The 23,828-nt window shown below is 33.1% G+C and overlaps 1 protein-coding gene and 1 long non-coding RNA gene across 6 annotated transcripts in view; both read left to right on the forward strand.

Moving 5' to 3' along the window:
- LOC134262070 (four and a half LIM domains protein 2-like) overlaps positions 1-19,579 on the forward strand; it is a 46,715-nt gene extending 27,136 nt beyond the window's left edge. For 4 of the 5 annotated variants that reach the window (XM_062744454.1, XM_062744458.1, XM_062744456.1 and 1 more), the window contains exons 6-11: positions 4,733-4,933; positions 11,321-11,495; positions 13,905-13,928; positions 16,040-16,209; positions 16,451-16,637; positions 17,574-19,579. In XM_062744454.1, the coding sequence (XP_062600438.1) occupies positions 4,733-4,933; positions 11,321-11,495; positions 13,905-13,928; positions 16,040-16,209; positions 16,451-16,637; positions 17,574-17,722 (906 nt within the window). In that variant the 3' untranslated portion in view covers positions 17,723-19,579. The remainder of the gene's footprint in view (positions 1-4,732; positions 4,934-11,320; positions 11,496-13,904; positions 13,929-16,039; positions 16,210-16,450; positions 16,638-17,573) is intronic. The other variant, XM_062744455.1, reaches the window with a different exon arrangement.
- Positions 19,580-21,254: 1,675 nt separating this feature from the next.
- LOC134262064 (uncharacterized) lies at positions 21,255-23,687 on the forward strand. Its single transcript, XR_009990933.1, has 3 exons — positions 21,255-21,464; positions 22,684-22,865; positions 23,090-23,687. It is a non-coding gene; the product is annotated as an uncharacterized LOC134262064 (long non-coding RNA).
- Positions 23,688-23,828: the final 141 nt, after the last annotated feature.

A 23,828-nucleotide genomic window follows, 5' to 3' on the forward strand; every position in this document is an offset into this window, starting at 1 on the left:
TCACAACAAACTGGGTCAAGGTGTTGCCAAAATTTTGGTCTTTTTGAACTGAGAGAGGTGAATGGCCTGTTATCATTTTGTTTTTAAGGATGCAGACTTCTGATATTTTTTTTTTCTTCATGTATGTCATCACAAGTTTCTGGTAACTGGAGAAGAGTTACATCCCTTTAAGAAGAGCAATGCTCTCAGGTCTATATGAATCATCTATATGTAAAGTACTACAGAGAGATCTGTAGATCTTAGATCAGGGTTCCACATAACCACTGTTGTTGTTTTGAGGCTGATCTTCTTTGCACACTGAAGAATTTGATGACGATAAACCAGAGAAGTATCCCTAGTTATAGATGGTGATTTGGTCATTAATGTGTTTATTAACCCTTTGGCAAACTGTCAGCTGCTGTATCGATAGGAAAACAATTGATATATAGGAAGTACAGAAGATTCAGTACACTGATAAAACTATGTAATGTGTAGGGTGGGTGATTGGGGAAGGTCTGGTATATGTAAGGAATCAACATGGATCTTTTTTCTGCTCACATTATCGTGCTGAAGGTTTTAATGTTGCCAAATAATGCTGTACTCCTATAAGATGGAAACTGAAGATTGGATAATGGTTTATACAGTATTATAGGTACGAGGGGTCACATAGGGAAAAGCGGTCATCACACTCTACATGTAATACATCTAATGCTAATGAAAATTTTAATTACTTAAATTGGTATCAGTGGCAGATTTAAGGGGGGGGGGCGCACCCCCTAAAATTGTCAAAAGTTATCGTAAATCATCGTTTAGTCTTGAAAATGTAAAAATGTCTACTTAGTAGACCTCATTTATACCCTACAAAATCTCTATAATCCAGGAGCTTCAGGGGGCTCTGCCCCCTGGGCCCCTGCAGAGCTTTGCCCTGGACCCACTGGGGGCCTCAACTTGCGATCCCCAGACCCCCGGCCTACTTAATATGTGCCCCCTCTAACTTCAATTCCTGGATCGGCCCCTGGGTATAGTACACCTTTGGAAATATATCATGTGAACACCAGGACTTGCTGCAGCTGTACACCTGGTGATAAATGTTTTCTACATGTATAAATTAACATTTAAAATGATACCCAAAAAACGCCCATTAAGTTTGCTTGATATGGTGTCTCACTTTGTGTTGTCTGTCAATATAGACTTTAATCTTGGTAAAAGATGAAACAATATGCAAATATTGAAAAGGAATATGGATTCTATATAATACAGAAGTGTCATGTTACCTAGGTAACCACCAATGACTCAATGAGTATTACATTTCTGTCAACAAAATAAATTTTGTAAACATCTAGTTACATAATCTGTATAACTGAATGTTAGTTATGACTCATTTTATAACTTAACATTTTACAGATATTTTACACAAGGAGAAATCAAGTGTACAAAATCTGTGCAACGAGAGAACAGAAGCTCAATTTTTCTGCACAAGATTAGCTTAAAAGAATCCCTCTTTTCTCATGTCCTAATAGGTGTCATACCAAAACTCTTGAAAATTATTCTCTGCTTCAAATGACTTCAAAGAGCGTAATTTTAACAAACAAAAATGTTTGAATTTACAAGCATTTTACTTTTTTATGTCCCCCTAAACGAAGTTTCAGGGGTACATACCCGGTAGTTTTTGCTGTCAAATGTCTGTCTAGCTCTGTCTATCCATGTGCTCTAACCTAGCTTGCCCAAAACTTTTTAGTGGGTGGGGCTATGGCTTTCATATTTCACAGGTGTATTTCTTGTGACAAGACCTTTCTTTGAGTACCACCTAATTTTACCTTTTGACCTTGGGAGTTTGACATACTTTTACAAAAAAAAAAACCCCACACTAACCTTGGCCATAATTTTTGAACAGTTGGAGCTAGGGCTTTCAAATTTCACATATTAAGTATTCATTTTGATAAGAACTATATATAATTTGGACCGTTTGACCTTGACCTTAGAGTTATTACCCACTTTTTAAAAATTTTAACCTTGGCCATAACTTTTGAACAGTTAGAACTAAGGCTTTCATATTTCACAGATGTATTCCTTGTAACAAGGCCTTCCTTTGAGTACAAACATTTTGACCTTGTCCTTTGGAGTTTGATGTGCATATGAGAAAATTCAACCTTTAAATTGCCAGAGCTCATGCAGAAGCTGCCATACAGGGGTATCAGTATGAAATTCACAAACACATCTTGCTAATACATATATATATAATTATTTAGAAGGTGAAACAGTGTAAACATATAAATACATATGGTAAAAATGTAATTGTTACAAGGTATTCCTAAATGTTTGCTTTTATTAGAACTAATTCGTGATTGCTAACGTCAATGCAGTCTGCAGAATTAATTGTATTGGATTAATGGCAAGCAACAGCAATATGGAAACTGACATGTTGCATTGAACACAGACAAAATGTAAATACTCAAAGCAGTTATCAATTATCTTGTAATGTAACCGTTACTACTCTGCTATCTAAATATTGATAAACACAGATTAATAAATCTGTAGAATCTACGCAAGTAGCCATCTCATAGTAAGATGCTTCTGTGAAAAATCATAGAGCTTGCAGGAATTCTTCCTAATACTTTGCACTCCTGCATTTTGCACACGGCACTATTTGAAGTGCTCACTTTTCCCGGACTAATTTAGAAGTAAAACCCCTCAGTCTGTCTAAGCTTTGATTAAGAGATTCTAGTCTCCTCAGTGTTTTCACTTTTCACTTTCGTTTCACTGAGGTCTGATTGCTAATTAAAAAGCAAAAGATTTTCCTGTAGGTAAGGAACATTTACAAATTTTATTTAACTTATTTGATGTTCTTAGATTCTGTGGAATCTTTACTCAATTTTGATTTTTTTTTTTTTCATAAGATTTAATTTTGAGAAATTCATTTTATGATTATTTTAAAAATGTTTTTTCTTAAATTATTTGTTTTTAACATGTGAATGAAAAATTCATTCATTTCTGTATGGGGACATATTTTAAATTCATTTGACTATCTTTTAAGGAATGAAAACTGATTAACAGAATTAGAAGCTTGTAGAAAATTAAAACCATTAATTCATTTGTTAACATTAAATTAACAGTTCTTCCTCTGATCTTGGGAAGAGATTTTATTTTAAAAAGTTGACAGCGAAGCATGCATGTACCTTTGTAAGACACGTCCTACAGGGGGACACAAAAGTCAGGCACTGAAAGATCTAATGTGCCATTACTCTACCCTTACTGTTCTTAGTTATAATTAGGCAATCAGAATCTTAAACAGATGGGGTTTTGTGGTGAAGGTGCTCTATGAGAGAGGGGGAATTCTTACTACTCAGCGGGGAGTCATCTTCACATGGAGGGACCTTAAATGACTTGACTTTGTGGGCAGTCAGGGGCAATATCTGATTGCTCAAGCTTGTCTCAGACTCAAGTCATTACTTAGTGCTTAAAAGGTTGTAATTTAGAAGGATCTGCTGAATATGTAAGTTGTTTAACATCTCTTAGCTGGATTAGAGGAAGTTGATTAAATGATACATTAAATGAATGGAATGTACATTTCATTGTTAATATTTTATCATCAATTAAAATACCTAAGATGGATGTTTGAAACTCATAACCAGAAAAAATGGACATTAAAATAGCAAGTTAGTTTCCTTTTCTTTAAAAATTATTTACCAAAATCTTAGGAAATATAAACATCCTTTGGAATTCCCTTTAGATGTAAGAAAGCTATTTTGGTTGTGCAAGAGTATGGACAGCCTTTTATCAATACAATAATACAATAATACAAAGCCTATAAATGGCCTTTGTATATAAATCATCATTTTTAGGTTCCATGGTTACGTAAGCTTGCAGTAACTGTCTGCAATGTGCAGCAAAATAGTTGATGCAGATTTATAGAGCAGTTCTGACTGACAAATGATAGGGTGTTTATATCCAGAAGCTATTTTAACAAGATCAACTTATAAAGTTTAGGAGAGCTATAGTGCAAAGAAAAAATCTCATTAATAACGAAATCACAATACATCAGCCTCGGCAAAGGTAGGATTGTTCCAAATTAACGGATTTTCTGTGGCAGCCACAGCAAAAAAAAAAAAAAACTTCATGATTTACATGTCTCATCACACAAATCGCTTGAGATGGACAATATTTTTTAAGGGAAAGGCTTATGTCCTCATGGCACATAGCACGTTTTTTGTTGATTTTAGGAGGAAGTTGTTTCACGGATATTGTGACTTTTTGTTTCATTTGCTATCAGCTATAAAAGGAAAAAATCGGAACAGGCAGTGAATTCTTAGTATTTGTTTGTGATTTTATGTTTGTGATTTTGTGTTTTTTATTGTACATGTAATTCTGTGTTAGATCGATATTTAAGTTAGTCCATCTAGTCCATTTAGTACTTCATTGGTTTTCTATTCATTGACCAAAAACAATGTTGAATACATATACATCGGAGACCATTGGATAAGGATATTGGGTGTATAATATGTGTTATTTGTTCAGAAATCATTATATGTACCAGTAAGTACTATACATAAACCACTAGAATGACTTAAGGAAATCTTTTGTGGAACTTGTACACATGAGCTATGTGAGCTCTCACTGATCCAACTACGTACATATTTCACATCTCGTTTTTAATTCTTCTTGGAGAACATTGATTTGGAAACACACTCCGATTTTGCACATCACTGCAAGTTATTGCACAAATCTCATTATAAAAATTCTACTTATTTTGCAGTTAATATTTTCTGGAGAGTACACTAAAGCTATGGATGAGAACTACCACAAGGATCACTTAGCCTGCCACAACTGTGACAAGAAACTGGTGGCCTGTCGCTACATCGTCAAGGACGAGAACCCCCACTGTATCCCCTGCTACCAGGAACTGTATGCCCACAACTGTGAGGAGTGTAAAAAACCAATAGGACCCGACTACAAGGTCTGTACCCAATGATTACTGCAAGCTAAATCTGCTGGAATGTCTGAATTCTTTTTTCTTGTTCATTGATTGCAGCAAATATGCAATTAGCAAGAGATTGAAAATAGACTGTACTTAACATTTTTTCTCACAAAATTTGAAGCATAAGCAGTTTATGAACATTACTGGAACTGACAGAAGCTTGGAGAATATGTAAAATACTGAAATTTTAATTGTCTGGAAGACATAGGAAATTAATTGCTCATGCATTTGGTGTAAAGATAGACATATTCAATACTATGGCAGATATGTTCTACATTTTCTTGGAAGCTTATAGACCATTTATCTTATTGTATGCAAGAGATTTTGTTAATCTCATGCTCATATTGAAATGAGAAAGAAAAAATTCTAAAGACATTTTTGAGTTAGAAGCAAGTTTTAGACAAAGTGCAGATGTAATGTTTTCTGTGTTTTGTTCTGTTAGATGCTGGAACAGACTCCTGTGGGTTCAATGCCTGTGTTTTGTAGGAAAAGGAACTGCCAGTAATAATAAAATAAAACAGAGAAATTCTTATAATGAATTGAATGGTTAGCTGTTAAACAATGTCAGAGAAGACAGCTAGCTGGCAAATTATTCCAAGTTGTGGGTTGGCCTACAACTTCTTTTCTGTCTGTAAAAATTATAAGCTTGGTGATAATCTTCTTATTTATATATTGTGATACATCAGATTCCATAATTAGTGGAAGATTATAAGGGGGAGGCAAATTGTACCCAGCCCATACTCTCTGTATACCTATGAATAAGCAGTATATGAAGAACCTCTATTGCAACCCCCACCCCACCCCAATTCCAAGGGAATGAACTTTGAGTTGTGTTGTGTCCTTGGGTTATTTTTGTGACATTTTTTTCTAACTCCTTAGATCAGGCCAAAAAAAATAATAGTCTTGTTTCCTGCTACCAGCCCGAAAAAAATAGGGTAGGTAGGTAGGGAAATTATTTTATTTTTGTTTTTTATTTTATTTTTTTCTGGCGGTGTTTCTTTGGATATTTTCTATTACAACATCAAATTAAACATGCCACAGGTCAATATTGCCTTTTAAATTTGAATTTCATGTCTTTTGATGCACAACTCAAGTGGTATTTTAAGAAAGTCTTTATTTAAAACATAGAATTTTATGAAATTCCACTTGAATATATATTTTTTTTCAGTTTTCGAACATGAAATTCCAAAATTCCTGATTTTTTTTCCCAAAAACTAAAAAAAACTTTAGGGTCGGCTGCAAAAAAAATAGGGTAGGTCGGGTAGCAGGAAACAAGACTATTTTTATTTTTGGCCTCACCCACTCAGACACTATATGAGAAAATGAGATTCTTTATTAATTAAATAGGAACATTGTTCTATTTTCCTTCTGTAACATGAATCTACATGACATCAGTAACCCAAATCTCATAGTGCCAACATATACATCTGAGTTTTTTTGAGTGATTCCTGTTTGTTAGGGAGCATAAAAAAGTTGATGGAAGTGTGTCTAATGATAAGGTAACAATTGTCTACAACCATATTGTTCAAAACAGTGTGAAGTCGAGTAGATATTACGTCTGGTATTGATTTTGAGCATTGCATCATGAAATAATGGAATTCCTAGGGGAGGTATATTAGGAAATGAATTTCATGGTGCAGCCCAGTGTTCATATGTTATAGTTAACTATTACAACAAAGTTACTGTATTTACTGTCATAAGCATTAAGAGCCATTCTCTGTAATGATTTGAAATTTTATATAGGAGCTGTGGCACGCATAGTCTCAGAATTTCTCCAAACTCTCTATGATAAAAGTCATTGATACCCTAAACTGAAATCAGGCAAACATTGGTTGCTATGTTTTATAGTTACCATGGCAACATGTCTTAAATCTCAAGAAATGGCATTTTTTAACATGTTTAGAGTCCCATTGTTAACATTTGTGGCAAAGCAAACAATTGGCAATGACTGTTTCCAAAAGTTGAAGGTCAAATGTCTCAAATGCATGATGAACATGTTCGGTAAATCAACTATTACATGCGTTACTATGGTAACAAAGTATTCAAAAGTAAAAAAAAATATTCATTGAATTTTATAAAGTCATACACGTAAAAAAAAAAGCAATTATAGGATGAAATGTGACCAAATAATAGAAAAAAGTGCCTTGAAACATAAACCAAGAATAAAATATGATATTTCATTTTGGTTGGCAATGGTTGCCAAGGTTTTTCTACCACAGACAGCCTTTAAAGTAACACTCAGTATGTTTAAATCTGATCCTATCTTTTAAAAAAAGCACATTTCCTCATAACTAATGGTCAATTTTATAAGATGTTGGTGTGCTCCAAGTTTTCCCATTTGAAAAAAATCAGATTAGATTCTTTAAATAGAGCGTTGCTATGGAAATAAGCAGAAAATATATGCTTAAAACCCTGAAAAATATTTTCTTTCCTTGGATACGTACCCTTAAATGTAGATTCCCAAAACTTTTATGATTGATATGTATTAACAGCTAACTTGACTTTTATTTTTGACTATCATCCAATCTCTAAGTGGATGCAAGAAGTTGGCACATAGAGTTTAATATTGATATAAAGTTCACAAAATTGAACATTTTCCCTTCTTGGTAACCATAGCAACAGTGTTGTTTTATTCATCAAATTTTATCAATATATGATATTCAACTTCAGTTCTAACAGATAAGTATTATTCAAGCTGAGTCCTTTAATTTGTTTCTTAATTAAATGGCAATTTAATTCTTAATGCAGCGAAAAATAATTCACTTTTATGCACTGGTACTTTGTTTCCATGGTAACACTGCAAAGTAGCAATTATACCCAATTTTTCTTATGGTTTTGGTGTTGCAAGGTCCTAAGGATGCATATTTGCCAGTCTTGAATTTTCATGTTTTTCCTCAAGACAGTAGCATTAACCCAATCTTAATTACTGGTTTTGCATGGTTACACTGTGTTACCATGGCAACCATAAAAGTTATTTATAGAATAATATTGCTTATACTTATATACTTAAGGTCAAACATTTTCATTGTTTTTCTTAAGTCGTTGATTGAGTTTGAGCATGTAACACCTACCATTAGTGAATTCGGAGTGTTTTTTCAGAATATTTCAGCATTTTAAATGTATTCCAAATGTACCCTTGGTTACCACTTACTTAGAGATATATTCTAAACAGTTTCTTCACAGTATAAGTGACATCAAGGTGTCATGTTTTTGTGAGAATGGTTTGTTTGCTTTTTCTAGTTTTTATTAAGCCACAGTCAAGATTTAAAGTGGCTGAAAATCAAGATTTTTCAAACTTTTCCGGCTGTTGCCATAGCAACCGAGCCACATAGCAACGAAATTTTGTTTGATATTTGTTTCTGGTGTCAAGTACTAAGCATGGGTGAAGTTTCATCAAATTCGGTGACCATGCGTGGCAACAAAGTTTAAGTGGTTACAGAGAATGGCTATTAACATTTTACAAGGAAGAGAAAGGAAATAATTATGGCCACTAATATTCATTCTTATGATAGAATTTCCTTCTTTTCTGTTTATGTTAAAGGATCTGGGCTGTGATTCAGTAAGATTTGCTGGCATAATATCTAATGTGCACAAATTTGTGTTATTTGAAATATGAAATGTAAAAACACAAACACTCACACACCCTTACTCAGACAATGTGATTTTTGAAAGTTTTTGTTTTCTGTACACTGTAATATTTAATCTTTAACAGCTGACATTTTTATCAAATTTCATCTTTTATTGATTTTAGTCACTTCACAACAGCTACAGAAAAAAGGTTTCCCCTTGTGTCAGAATCAGTTGTTTTTGTTACAGACTCAGTATAAAAGCCATGGAATTAAACACTCTCAAGATATAAAGATTGCTATAGACACAGTTTAATTGGCTACATAATTTCTGTTAGCACAGCAACTCCCAACACAAAGTGTCTGCATTCTACATAAACATTTTGTCAAACTTTATCATTTGATGAGCTGTGCTGAGGCATTATCTACGGGAGATCTGTAGGAGAGCTGAGGTTTACCGCTGTACAGCTCTGTATTATACAACCACCTGCTGAAGGTGGCGCTCATAGTGTTCCCTGAAGATGGCACCATGGGGGTGTTCAGGCCATTCTGTTTCATGCAATGCATGCTGGGACAAGGGTGTTTGAGTGGAATTCTTGATCAGTGTAGATATGTATCTCTTCTTGTCATAACTTCAGAAGTTATAAGAGGTTATCTGTTGGTTTTTCTTCTCTCTGATTTGTTTGGCTCCTTACTTTGATTGTTTATGCATTCTTTGTTTCAGCAATTTCTTGATAAGAGAAAAAAAGTCAGTTCATTATTTGCTATGAACTGAATCCTGCCATTATCCTGCACTAAGATTGAATTGCGTAAAATGAGTACTAGATTTTTGCTGGTGGGAACCTGACAATCAAAAATCTTTTTATTTGCTCAAGAAATGAATACCTCATAAAGTAATTGACACAAGTCTGGTTTATGATGAGAGTTTGACTCTGGAGTTCATCATTTTTCTCTTTTATCTGTGGTTTAGGATTAAATCTGGGAAAGGTTGAGTTTTTTCCTGTGGTTCACCATAGTTTTACAGGGAAATACTATGGGGAAATATTTTGCATCATCAGGAGATGACCTCATAAATTTTACTACCACCCAGCATGTACTTTAAAAGATAGGGATGGAAAACAGAATAACGAGAAACATCAGTAATGAACACTGAACAAAAAGATCAGTATGAAATTCTTATTACCATTTTTTCTGCTGTGCCCAAAGAAAAATATGTGTGACTTATAAATGGCCCACCTACACATGATTTTGCATCATTAACATTGCATCTTTAGAAGACAGATCGATTGTTTACATTAAGTGCCTCAAAATCTTCAATTCACGCTGAATACTATGAATATTAGTGTAAAGTGTTTTTACTAAAATGTCATGTACAAGATTGAAGATTCGTACAAGCCTTTTGCTGTGCAGTTTTGTATGTCAGGTTCAGGTAATGTTTTCTTTTAATTAAGACTGTCACATGAATATTGAATGCAGAGCTTAGCTTTATTCTTGTACTAAGTATTTAGTCTGCAGATTTCAATTATTATGATAAATCCTGCTGCACATTAGCTGCATATAGGCAAAAACATAGAAAAAGCACACCATTCATTCTATCGACACTACCAAATTAGCCAGTATTAATAAACCAAACAGTGCATGCAGGGAGTCATCAGCAGTCTTTTAACACAGCTTGAGAGCGATTTGTGTGGAATGTTCGCAAGCTTCTGTTTGTAACCTCCATATGTTTTACGTACAATATATCACACACTACACTTAGACTTGATCTTCATTCTGTTAAATTGCCATAAATGTACTGCAAGCATTGTGTGAATTTTCACCCTCATAATTTTCGCAAAAATTCTATGATACGGGGGGTAAAGATGGCTCTGGTTCAGAAAATGGTATTAGAAAAGACAGTGTACATTGATGCATTAAAAATCTTATTAACTGGATATCCGAAAATGAGCGCAGATGTTAGGGAGATTAAAGAAGAGTTAATGAACCTACATAATTTTGTTGATTATACATTCCGTGAATTTCATGTTTTGCCAAAGTTGAGTCAAGTCTTCACACAATGAGTAAGAAGTCTGGAATGTGGAGGGGAGGTGAGGTTATACCAGCTAACAGTTGTAATCTGTTTGTGTTAGGTCCCTATACTCTGTGGTCAGTGAGCTGTTATCAACAGACTTTTATGACCTCTGTGCACTGTGTGTATAATGACCACATAGTGCACCTGCACTTCCAATGAGTAAACACACTTATCCTGGTTGAATCTGTAAATTGTTTGTCAAGTCTGAGTGAGTCACCTTGCAGAGAATTTTTACAAAGCCATAAATTTTCACTCCATTTATTAAAATTTTTATCAGCTGAAAAAAAAGTAAAGCTGCATTGTGAATTTAAGCTGCACATTGTGAAATTGAGCAAACACGCAATTTTGTAATTGATAAGGTCGATTATACAGAGTGGGCAGATTATCAATAATTAATGACTGTCTGGCCCAGAAAGAAAACTTGGAAGCTGGAAATAGATTGGTGTATTGTAATGGAACATAATGTATAGATAGGTTCGATAGCATCTTCTTCAAGTGTGTATTGAGTAAAAATGCTGTTATCAGTTTTGGTTGCATATATTTTATTATTAAACCAAAGCAGTTTGATGCACAGTAAAAGCTGAAAACAGACACTTATCTCTTTGTACTATTTTCGACACTATAGTTAATAAATATTCTCCGGCAGTTGTTTAATTCCTTGCCAGAAAGCGGAAGATTTGATTAAAATTATCTGGTTTCAAACGATTATTTTGGCTTTTGTGTTTTCAGGATCTCTCATATAAGGACCGCCACTGGCATGAATTCTGCTTTAAGTGCTGCGAGTGCCAGAAATCACTGGTGGATCAGCCATTTGCTCCCAAAAATGACAACATTTACTGCTCCGACTGTCACGACAAAAACTTCGCCGCTCGCTGCGATGGCTGCGGAGAACCTTTTAAAGGAGGTATAAGCACTTTCTGACCATCAATTAAAATCATGATGAAACTACTTTGAACAAGCAGACCCTTCAATTTTGAAAATGAAGAATTATTTTCTGTAATTGCCATAAGAGCAGATTCCGTTAAAATGATTCAAAAGTCTTGTTTATGTACACAGTACACTAAAATAAGTTTTGAATTATTATTTCATTAGTGACAGGTTTGGAAGAGGAATGTGCTTCCTTATAATGCTGATAGTTATGTGTTATGAAGAACTGTTTGGTTCTAATATTACTTCTAGGCTTTGTCTCGGGACAATCCGGTACGATAAACAGAAAAGCATGATTGTTTTGTTGAAGGTCAAAGGGAGATAACTTCATGGTGTTAGCTTGGCAGGTTGATTTAATTTGATAATTTTCTTTCAGTTGATGATTGGTGCCGTTTTTTTTTTAGTTGCTGTTATTTTTTTATGATCAGATTACGTACATTTTATGTAATGATCCAATAAAACTATAAACTGCTGTGTTACAACGCACTTTGAAAAATTACGCACTTTGAAAAAATTTTTCAAAGTGCGTTAATTTTTGGGACCAGGTTAACGCACTTTGAAAAAATTTTTCAAAGTGCGTTGAATTTGGGACCAAATCAACGCACTTTGAAATTTTTTTTCAAAGTGCGTTAAGACTGTACATCATAATTTTACACCATGTAAACATTTAACGCACTTTGAAAAAATTTTCATGAAACAAAAGGAATTAGACTTATATTTTAGAAATAGACAACAGTATTACCCCCTCGCAACGTATGATGGGATATAGTTATGCGATTATGTGTGTTATTACTTTATGTGTATGTTATTTTTTTTTCTGTGTGGAATTGATGTAATTTGTATCGCGATCGATGTCAAATGCTGCCTTGATTTACTGAACATGCTTTTTGGGAAGGAATGCTCCGTTTTGCGGTGCCCTTACTTTGATGTGCTTCTTTCTAAAAACTGATGGATTGAAGAAAACCTAGAAACGGACAACGAAGAAAAGACTGGCTGAATTAAGGTCTATCAGCTCAACTCTTTATCATTCCCACCCAGATGTATCTATTATTATAACTCGTAAACTTAAGTGTCAATGATATTTGAAAAAAGAGCATTCTAAATACAATATAAGCACTGTACACGGAAGTCTGTAGTAAATCGAAATTTTGTTAATTTAAATCTCAAAGTCTATTTATGTTCATTTTCAGGAAAATCAGAATATTATATTATGTACCTGTCTGCTTTTCGATGTTAATTTGATACCATATCTGATAATCTCTCTGTTAACCTCCAGGTATTTAACTTACATGATATTTTCATAGGAATTGTTCATTTAACATGTATCTAATATCTTTTCTCATGTTTTACGCAAATAAATAAAGCATATATAAATTAATAAAATACAATTATTTAGTTTTAAATAGCTTTAAAATTGGTGAAAAATAAGAATTTTTTTTTGCTTTTTGTCTATATAAACATATGCCCCCCCCCCCCCCCTGTGAAACACAAAAAGCTTTGGCATAAATTTGTAAAATAACAGTCCATATTATCTGTAAAAAGGAATTTTTGTTTCACGGGGGGGTTGTTTAAAAAATATTTTCAGTTTTCCGTTGATTTCTATAGTGGAAAACACAAGTTTTGCCAAAATTATAGATTTATCTCTCTTTGGTATCCCAAATAAGTAAGGTTTTATGAAAATTCATATAAATATGCATAAAAAATTTGAGAATCCTTCCAAGATGTTAACTTTTGAGAATTGACTTATAGATAGGCGGAAGAATAATACTATCATTCGTAGTTCTTTACGACCTTTGATGTTGTATTTTTGACCCCAAATTCAAAAGGGGTCTTTCTAAGGCCACAGGGATTCTGTTATGTTAAATTTCATTGCAAAAGCTCAAAGGGTTGTCGAGATGTCGTGTGGAAACGAAAGCGTTACAGAAAGACGGATGGACGGACAGCTAGACGGACAGACGGACAGGTTGACCCAAATTAATACCCCCCACTTTTCAAGCGGGGGACAAAAAGTATCAAATCAGGTTCAAATGATAAATTATCATACTTAAGATTTGTAGGAATATTGACTAAACCATGCAGAATTTTCTTTTCAAAGTGCGTTAATATGGTCCATATTAACGCACTTTGAAAAAAAAATTTTTTTTTCAAAGTGCGTTAACCTTGTCCCAAAAATTAACGCACTTTGAAAAATTTTTTCAAAGTGCGTAATTTTTTCAAAGTGCGTTGCCACACTGCTGATGTTGCATGCATGTTAACTTGCCAAAAAAACTTTACCCTAAGGCATAGGGCAAAAATCCAATGTGGTGTTAAAGATGATAAAAAGTACATGCAATATTTAGCAGTCTTCTTCTGCAATTTGTTAAACTTTCTGTTTCCGTGGCTTCAGGAGATGAAGAGAGAGGCATAGAAGGTATATAGAGATCTGGCTTGTGTATATAATCTTGGCATGCTAGGCGCACTCTCTAACGCTAGCTCTCCGGCTGGATCATCAGGCTGGTTCTTAATTGTACTCACTCAGAAAATGAGCCACACTCAGACTAGGAGATATTTACTTCTGAGGGGAGGGGGAGGGGTAGCTCTGTTTCAGAGTAGTGGGGAATAATTATTTTTAAATGCAAAAAGTAGCACACCATACATGTATTTAATACCTAATGGATGTACTTTGACAAAGCAGTAGTTATCAAATTGGGATAATTTTAAAACTTTCATTGTATAGTTTACATATTAGTTTTCCAAATTCAAAAACTGTCTTGTGCACTTATACATGTATATTTAGACCTTAGAAAAAAAAATAATGTATCCAATCTCTCTTTCTTCAACAAGTTCTCCATCACATTTTCTTGGCAATTATAACGAAAATGTCTTTTTAGCTGCTAGGACAATTAATTTATTGTATTTCTCTGAAAACTTATTATAGATATTTTAATAACTCATGTACTCAATCTTGGTTTAATGTATATTCTTGTCTTCTTAATGTACCTATACCCCTGGTATATAGAACCATTCTAGTTGCTAGAATTACTTGACAATGTAATACATGTACATATTGTAGCATATAGAATTGTACATATTAACTATGTTGTCTTTACTTCTGTAGGTTTTTATCAGAGATTTTGCTCATTCTACACATTTGTTTAGTTTTTTTCTTATGACAGCAGTTGCTTCCCTTTGGTTGCAGTAGAAACACAGGCATGTGTTGATTATAAAATCTAACAATTACATGAGGATTTTTAGGACTTGGTAGCAGAATTGTTACTCACGATAAGATTTACTGAGTGCATACATGTACTAGGTATTTGATAAACATAGTATAGAGATAGGAAACATACGAAGAAAAAATATTTTTCAGTGTGGCATCCCTTTAACAAACATGTTTATAAAATCCCCATATTAATTGCTAATGATTTCCCTTTTTTTCTAGAGCTGCATTCTGAGTGTAACCCCTCAGACCCCTGGTATATGCTTTTACAACTCGCCTCCGTAGGTGAGATATATTGGATATGGCCGCCATTCAGTGTTGAGTTGTCTCCCTTCATGTAATAGCCATGTGACTATCATGTGATTGGCTCCTTTCATGTCAGCCATGTGACTCTCATGTGATTGGCTCTCTGAACATTGCCTTTTACATGTTTTATTGCATTCAGTGATTTATCGCATCACTGGTATCCTAAACTTCATGTTTTATTCTCTAATTTCTTAATGATGTTGAAATCTGTCTGTTAGAACAAAACAATACAGGATGAAGACATATAAATTACCTCTCTCCCCTTCCTCAATAATGTAACTGAATGTCAATGTATAATCAGATAATCAATTTACTGTTTGATTGATTGATTACTATTGTTTAATATAGAGTCAGCAATATTTCAGTCATATTTCTGCGAAATTTTCTGTTTGACTAAACTTCACTAAATGTATGAAATTCAATGTGTATTAATGGTAATGTATGAATTTTGAAATTAAAATTGGGAAGGAAATTCTGAAAGGTGATGTCTCCACATCTATATAGTTCTTGTTCTTCTCAGTGTGTGTTAATTCTGTCTGCTGGTATTTATTTTTAATTGCTCTTGGCAGAATGGTAGTGATTTTGTTTTCTAATAATATTTAACCAAAGATAAGTTATGTATAATTTCTTTCTATTTGATGTCTATTTTTAAAAGATCATTGCTTTAGTACATAAAAAGACAGAATGTTCAGACTTTTATGTATCATAAACAAATTATGATTCTGAAAACTAAAACTATTTGTTGCATTGATTTTATTGATATTTATGCAGGTAGATAAAGCAATGATCTTCAAGGGGAAGTTCCCTCTCCTATTTTACTTTCTTTTTGTTTTGCTATAGAATACATTCCCCTTCTCTCTTCATTAATTTTAAGTTTTAAACAATGTAAATATGTTGTCCATTTGCCCTTATATTGCTTTTATTTTGCTTTGAATCCTCCAATTGTGTTTAAAAAAGGGAGATAACTGCTCTAGCTACATCAGTAGTCTAACTATATATATTTGCTATTTTGACAGGGATGAAGAAATTCGAGTACAAGGGAAAGCAATGGCATGAGGAATGCTTTGTGTGTATGGTCTGTAAACAACCTATCAGGAACATGAGCTTCATCCCGCGGGACAATGAGGCCGTCTGTGTACCCTGCTATGAGGAACAGTTTGCTCAGAAGTGCTCTAAATGTAATGGGGTAAGTTTTCCAGTTTTAGGATAGAATGAACTTGATTTAATTGTTGATGTTATTTTAGGGTAGTAAAGTATTACAGTAACTGAGATTTGTCAATTATTTGATGAATTAGTTGTCCAATGGTTTTCTAAAATAAGGAAGTCCTTGAAAGCTAGTTCTTGATTTAAAAGTTTGAATCTTTTATAGATTCATAATTTAAGGGTATATACCTGCCTTTCTTTAATGTAGAAAATAATTTTGACAGGTGATTAACAAGGGAGGCGTGTCTTACAAGAACTCTCCCTGGCACCGGGAATGTTTCACCTGTACCCAGTGTAACAAGGAACTGGCCAAGGAGAAGTTCACATCCAAGGACGACAAGCCGTACTGTGCTGATTGTTATGGAGAGCTGTTCGCCAAGAAATGCTGCCGTTGTTCCAAGGCTATTACTGGTAATTTGTAAAAATTGAAAATATGGCATTTAAAATATCAGCATAACTTTTTTCACAGAAATTGCATGGTTTTAATGTTTGGGTACTGGTTCTCAATTTGGTTGGAAGAGCCACTGCTCTTTTTTAGTATTCGCTGGAATGTATATTGGCCCAGAATTGGATCTTTATAAAGCTGCGGATTGAAAAAGTTGAACTTTTAACTTCAGCAGTGAAGTGTATTTTGGTAGAAATTTGTTTGTTATAAATACTACATGTGTATATGTTTTTATTTTTAGATTTTGACGGTAAGCTGTTAATATCAGACATTAATTACAATAGACCATGTCTCTCAAACAGCTGATCTTAAAAATATATCTGTATCAATCCTTCTCATTTCTACTCTGTGCACAAAATAAAATGGAATGCATTTTGCCAAAAAAATATCATGAAGACCACATATGCCATGCCATATTAACTGTGGCTCGGTGCAAGGACCTTATATCTTCAGTATTTATCCTGTTAATTTTATTTCACTGGATTCTAATCTTATCAATGATGCATTTTCGCATGATTGCCTTGATTTGCCAACTAAAGAATGAGAAAAATATCAATGTCAAGACCAGAAATGCACATGATCTATATATTTGTATCTAATTGATTGAATATAAATGATCCATTCGAACCTACCCTTATAATATGTACAGGATTACTTACTAAGACTGACTTTATGTGCTATGAATTTGAAAATGTGTACCCAGGTATATATATTGTAGTGTGAAATAAAATTTAGAAATATCCAAAGAAAACTCATTCAATTTTTGAAGAATTATTTTTCCTTAAAAAAATCAAGCTGGTAATTCTGGCAACATTTCAGAAACAATTTTAGCTAGTGATCAGTATTAGAGTATATTTATTCAATTCAAATGGAATGAAATTAATCTTTTTTAAACATTCCAGGTTTTGGAGGAACCAAGTTCATCTCATTTGAAGACAGACACTGGCACAGCGACTGTTTTGTGTGTTACAAATGTGACACATCCATGGTCGGGAAAGGTTTCCTTATGAACGAAGGAGACATCTTGTGCCCCGAATGTGGCCGCAATTAGAAAGAATAGACACTATCAATAATTAAATTTTAATTGCTTTAATGGCAGATACTTTATTTTAGATCTTTCACTCTTTATTTATATTTAGTTATTTTTCAAAGGTTGAATGTTGACTATTTCAGATGCTTTATTTTTGTTTTATTGGAATTTTTAAGAAAGTATATATATCTATATTTGTGTCTTTGTTTTAATTTATACTTCGGGATTTTTCATGAAGATCTCCACTGGAGATGTAGAAAGATTGTGATGGTGAAAAGCATGCAAAGATAGATAACTCTTGCCAAACAAGTTTGTGCTGTTGACGTTTGTAGTTCCCTCCCCCTGCCATTTAAAGTCAAACACATTTCACTGTCACTAGAATATTTTTATTACATTTAAATACAATGCAAAGCATTTGAAGACAATGTATTTTTTTACTAAAATTTAACTGACTGCCATTTTTGTTGATATTGCTTTTGTTTGCAATGTTATTACTTTTATGAAAAGTTTAAAAAAAAAACTTAAAAATTAAATGCAATTTTATTTTAACATCTATAAGTAATTGATATGCATGTAAGCAAAGTGTAGTTTATATATTGCTTTATTGTTATTTCACATTGAAAAAGAGAAAAATGTTTACCAGTTGCTTATATAAGCTTTGCTTTATATACATAGTACATGTACATGCAAGTGACTTCAAAATGAAAACCTTTGTTTATGATTATTTGCATTTATTTTCTCCACAAAATCTGTTTTTATTCCAGTTTTAATTTGTGATATTTGTCCCTTATAATGATCATATTTTAATTTTTAAAAAGTTAATGTTCCTGCAGTTTTTATACCTGCACTGGAATCACAATTATGATTAATGCTTATTTGAAAAGAGAGTCATGAATAGTCACATTATTAATATTTTGCCTGCATGTTAAGCTCATGCTTCAATATTGAATTTGATGTTTGAAATTTTCAAAAGTGTTATGATGTATTTCAGTATTAATTGTTATTGTTAAATCAAATGAGTGGTTTGGTTACATAGGTTCACTATTATACAAGCTCAACTTCGTTATCTCGAACCTGATGGGACTGAGAAAAAACTTTGAGATATCCGAGGATTCGAGATATTGAAGGTTAAATACTTAAAGAATATGTGGTTGGGACTTCCAAATCACTTCGACATATCCATGGTATTCGAAATTTCAGTGTTCAAGATACCGAAGTTCAACTGTATTTTGATTGTTCAGAAAATGGATTGTTTCTATATTTTGGTTTTCTTGTAGTACTATCATGTTCCGAAACCATTGATTACAACATTTACTGCATTTGCCATTGTAATTTTAAAAGCTACATTGACTGGTCAAGTTAAATAAAAGATTTTCTGTAGGCAATGTTTTGAGATATGATTTGTAATATATGGTTGCAAAATGAACAAAAATGTACTTGTTAAGAGAATAGGTGTGTTGTTGGTGTATATATACCACCATTAGTGGGAATGAAGATTATTTCTGGATTAGAGGCATCACTGATTCTGCAACATTTCACTTCTTGAGCTGCTTCTGAAAAGAGATGTTGAAATTATGTTGAAACTGTTTAAAATATCTGCCCCTTTTCCACACTGTTTAGTTCATTTCCTGTTATTTGTCCCATACATACTGCTATAAGCCTGTCTTTTCCACACAAGGCTCACATTTATCATTGATTTGTGTGCTTCCAAAGTTCTGTTGCCTTGGAATATTCGCTATTTATGAACGTTAAGTAAATTGTTTTTAAGAATATTTATGTCAGTTTCAGAAGAAAGTCAGACATTTTCTGATCAAATTTTATGTATTTCATCATGTAAGGTGGATGTTAAGTATAATAAAGCTTGATGAAAAACGATAATGTTATTTTTCTTTCATTTTAAATAAATCTTTTGAGTCAAATTGCCAAAAGGAAGAGGAGTGTAAAAACACTTGAAAGCTTCAAGAGGAATAACTAAAATGAAATATTAACCTTTAATTTTGTTATTCATTGAATTATCTCTCTTGCTTCTAACTCTTCAGAAACACAGGGTACCTTTACGTTACTTATTTTTCTTTTTAATTAAAAAAAATTATACCCTACCTAATAATGCATGTATTACTAGGTGGGTATAATTTCTTTATTGGAAGAAAAATAAGTAACGTCGGGTGCCTGTGTTCGGTGTCGATATAAAATATCTATCAATTAATCCAATTTATAAAGAAGAGAATTACTGGAAATTTCAACACAATTTGTTTTAGTAAGAATGTATTCAAAGTTTTTTTTTAAAATTATTATTAGTGGTATTATTTCGCTACTTTTTAAAAAAAGAATTTGTGAGCAAAATCAGATGTGTTCAGGTTATTTTATCGCTCCCGTAGTACATTGCTCCCTTTAGGGAGATAAATATAAAGGAGAAGACCAAACAACCAGTTTTATTTAGCTGTGGATTGTTTTTAATATGATAATACTGTATGGATGTAAAGTTAACAGTGTTCACGTCAGGGGGTTACTTATCGCTTTTATTACCTGTTTAAGTTTGAGAAGGGTCGATCTATTTAAATCAGTTAATCAGATTTATATTTTATTCTAGCTTTTACTGTTAGCACTCAGCTGGAGCTAAATAATGACCAAAAAATCTTGTTACAAATTTGTCTTTTATTCTTTTCAGACATTACATCAAAACGATTACTTAGTCTTGGTTTGAAAGCTATTCCTGGCGGTAAGTTAATTCACCTTATTGGTGTCAAATGTGAATGAACAGCTTGAAGAGCCTTGAAATGACAAGCACTTCGGAAAATGTTTCTCTGCACGTAATCTTATCGCAAAGTTCAGGGAACACTTTGCGTTGAAAGTAAATACTAGCAAACAAATTAGAAATAGATATATTAAAATACTACTTTTTTAACGAACAATGGAAAGTTTTTAACAATGAAAATTTACAAAGGAATTACAGGATGATACCATAAAGAATATTAATTATAATGAAATACAATTTTAATTCAATCAAAGATTTAAATGAAAAAATGAAAAAAGTTTCGTGCTCGTACATTTTGCGTCGTTCTTGGGCGGGGGGGGGGGGGGGGGGGGGGAGAAAAAATAACTACAGTTGACAACTGAAAAATCTTTGATATGCAGCAAAAATTAATTTGTTTTAGAAAATTTTATTTGAAGACAAAGGGGGCATTTCAACAAACAATTTGATACATAACAAAATTAAAATTTAATTATTAAGGTTGGACCCCCCTCCTGAGTGTTAATATTTCGAGCAATGAAAAATAGGTCATTAAACTTTCTTTTCGAATTTAATTAATAGAAAACAAAGAGGAACTAATTAAGTATATGAAATAATAAGGCTAGAAACTATTTGTGAGTTCTTCATGATATTTTCCTTTTCATCATGCCGTCAGTCTGATGCAAACCTTCCGCTAGATTTCATCATACGGACCCCTTCCGCGGGCTTTTTGTCTATTATCTGTTACGTAACATAGTAAACAACTGTAGGTAATGGACAGAAATGACTCATTCCATTGGTCCCGACCATAACAGAGTCCAAAGTTCAACATGTCCACGGCGTGATCAGCGAGGTTTTTACGCTAAATTGCGCACGTGTTTACAGGCGAACCGAATCGTGGTTCAAGGAATTTTGAACAAAACATGAAGGAGAGCTTGCAGAAAGTGCACTTCTTCGTGTGTGCTGGAAGTTTATACATGTGTTCTCTAGATGTGCCGGTGATTATTTTTTCATTCCAAGTTGTACTTGTTTGTAAGTATTTTATCATTTAGCAGTTTATATTATTTTAAAGGGACATTATTTATACCAACAACTAAAACACTGTAAAACGTGTTGGTTTACTTCTGAAAATATATGACTTTTCAAAAGTCTTTTAACTTCTCTCCAGAAGCAGTATTCAGTTTTTCTTAATTAATTACAATGAATTACATTGGGGCTTTAGCATTGTTTAATGCATATCTATATTTAATGCATATTTTTATTTTAATCCAGTTTTTATATTCAATTGCAAGTAACCATTAATTAAATATTAAAATTTGAAATTTTTATGTTAACATGTATACATAATTTAGGGGAAAAAACTGATATATATTGCTCTGTATTTTTACCAGGCATGTGAGAAGTTTATCTATACTGTAGTAAATAAATATAATAAAATGTGAATTCATGACTGAACAGTTCTCAAATGATGATGCTAAAACACAATATATTACGTATCATATTAGGCAAAAGGAAATAATTAAGGCACTTAGGCAGTATATATATATATTATTAATTAATTAATCGATTCAATAGCCGTCAGTGCATGCACATGCTTATGGGCCATGCTTTCCAGGTATAAATAAAGTAGAGGTCAAACATATGAATATGCAAATGATGTAGGGGAATTTTACCTACCTTTGTTACAAGTATATATATAGAGTCTGTTGCATACGTGATAGAAACCTTGATCAGCTGTTTATCAAGGAAAATACAGGTTTCATTTTAACGTGATGTTCTTACGCGTTTAATCCTTGACCATTGTGTAAATGTTATCTCAATTATGTAATCTATTATATGAACTTAATTTAAGAGAAACATAGATTTTGTTTAACGATCTTCAATGGCTTTATCAAAGAGCTAAAAATAAAAAGCATACACTTGAAGATAAATTCTCTAATAGACTTATCATTTGCAAAACCTGGTTAAAGATCTTAAATAAATTTAGTTTGGACATAAAACTAATTAATATTTAAAGATATTGGTAAAATATTGTCATGATTATGTTAAAATAAAAATATTTTTGGAGTTAAAACACTGAATTAAAATAACCTGAAACGTGTTTGACCCCGTACATGCCGTTACCACGCGTGTGGAATTTGGCCGTGCATGCATATTATCACCAGGTACATATATACTAAGCTAAGTCAGCATGTTCGCCCTATTTAATAAAGGGTCGTATTTTAACGTTAATATTGTACCTTTTTTATAGGAGCCTAGCAAAGACGTATTTGAGAAGGATGCAGACTGCCAGTAAACGTTACGATGTCCCCCGGGAGACGGGCGGGGAAGTCAAAGGGATGGTGCTTGTCCTGATCTGCTATTTCTATGGAATATTACTTTTCTTCCTGTTTGGAGCTGTAACGAAAATTGGACAGTTCCTCTTCAGAAAAGGTACGTCTTCCAGCGTCTATGTAGTCTGATCTTATAAACAGGTTTTTCAGTTTCTGTCATAAAAAAGGTTTTTCTCAAGAAGTGTAAGAAGTGTATTCAAAACATCCTCATTTACAGAGTTGTTTTTTTTAATTTAATGTAACACCCACCCACCCCCTTAATGAAAACGTTTGCAGTATTCATATATACAAGAAATTAAAAATATTTATTTTTTCTCATTCCAGTTACAAAACAAGCAAAAGGAGTACAAATTTGGAAAATGGAGGGAAAATCTGATAAATATGACATAAATCATAACGTCCGGCATGCAGATAAACATGTGTGGGTCGGGCAGCGATGACCAGTGACGTCATCATCTGGACATTCCATGTGCCAAAGTATGCTGAAATAGGGCTTCATCTTACAAAAAAAAAATGTGGCTTAGTGCAATATAGTTCACACTCCATTCCCTAACTGTGAGGATGATTTATGAAACGAAGAAACGGGAATCTTAATTTTGGAAGAGTTGAATCTCAAAATTTCACTTAACGGTAAATTCGAAAAGAACCATCCTAGACTGGTTCTGTGATGTCTAGTCCATCAAGCTCTTCCCTAAATTGGTCAAACCAATTGATCGAGAAATACTTGAATGTGACTTTCAGAAAACACTAGTGCCGGAGTACCTCACTGCAGTGATGTGACAGATCGACAGCGCGCTCACATTCCATTATGTACATGTATTTGTGATAAAATCACTCGTGTCAACTGACAAAAACACAATTTATACCTTTATATATATATATTTGTTTTTACTTTGTTATTAAATTGTTTTTTCTAACTCGATGCAGAATTATTTTTTCTGTTGAAACCGTTATATATACCTAGGTTTGTGAACATGGCTCAAAACAATGAAGTTGAATGAACTGGGAAAAGTTTGATTTTGAAATCCTGAGTGTGCATTTACTTATATATTTTTCTCACAAG

This window comes from Saccostrea cucullata, unplaced genomic scaffold (genome assembly GCF_032062105.1).
Source record: "Saccostrea cucullata isolate Sc308-1 unplaced genomic scaffold, CSIRO_AGI_Scuc_v1 ctg2756, whole genome shotgun sequence".
Taxonomy (NCBI): domain Eukaryota; kingdom Metazoa; phylum Mollusca; class Bivalvia; order Ostreida; family Ostreidae; genus Saccostrea; species Saccostrea cuccullata.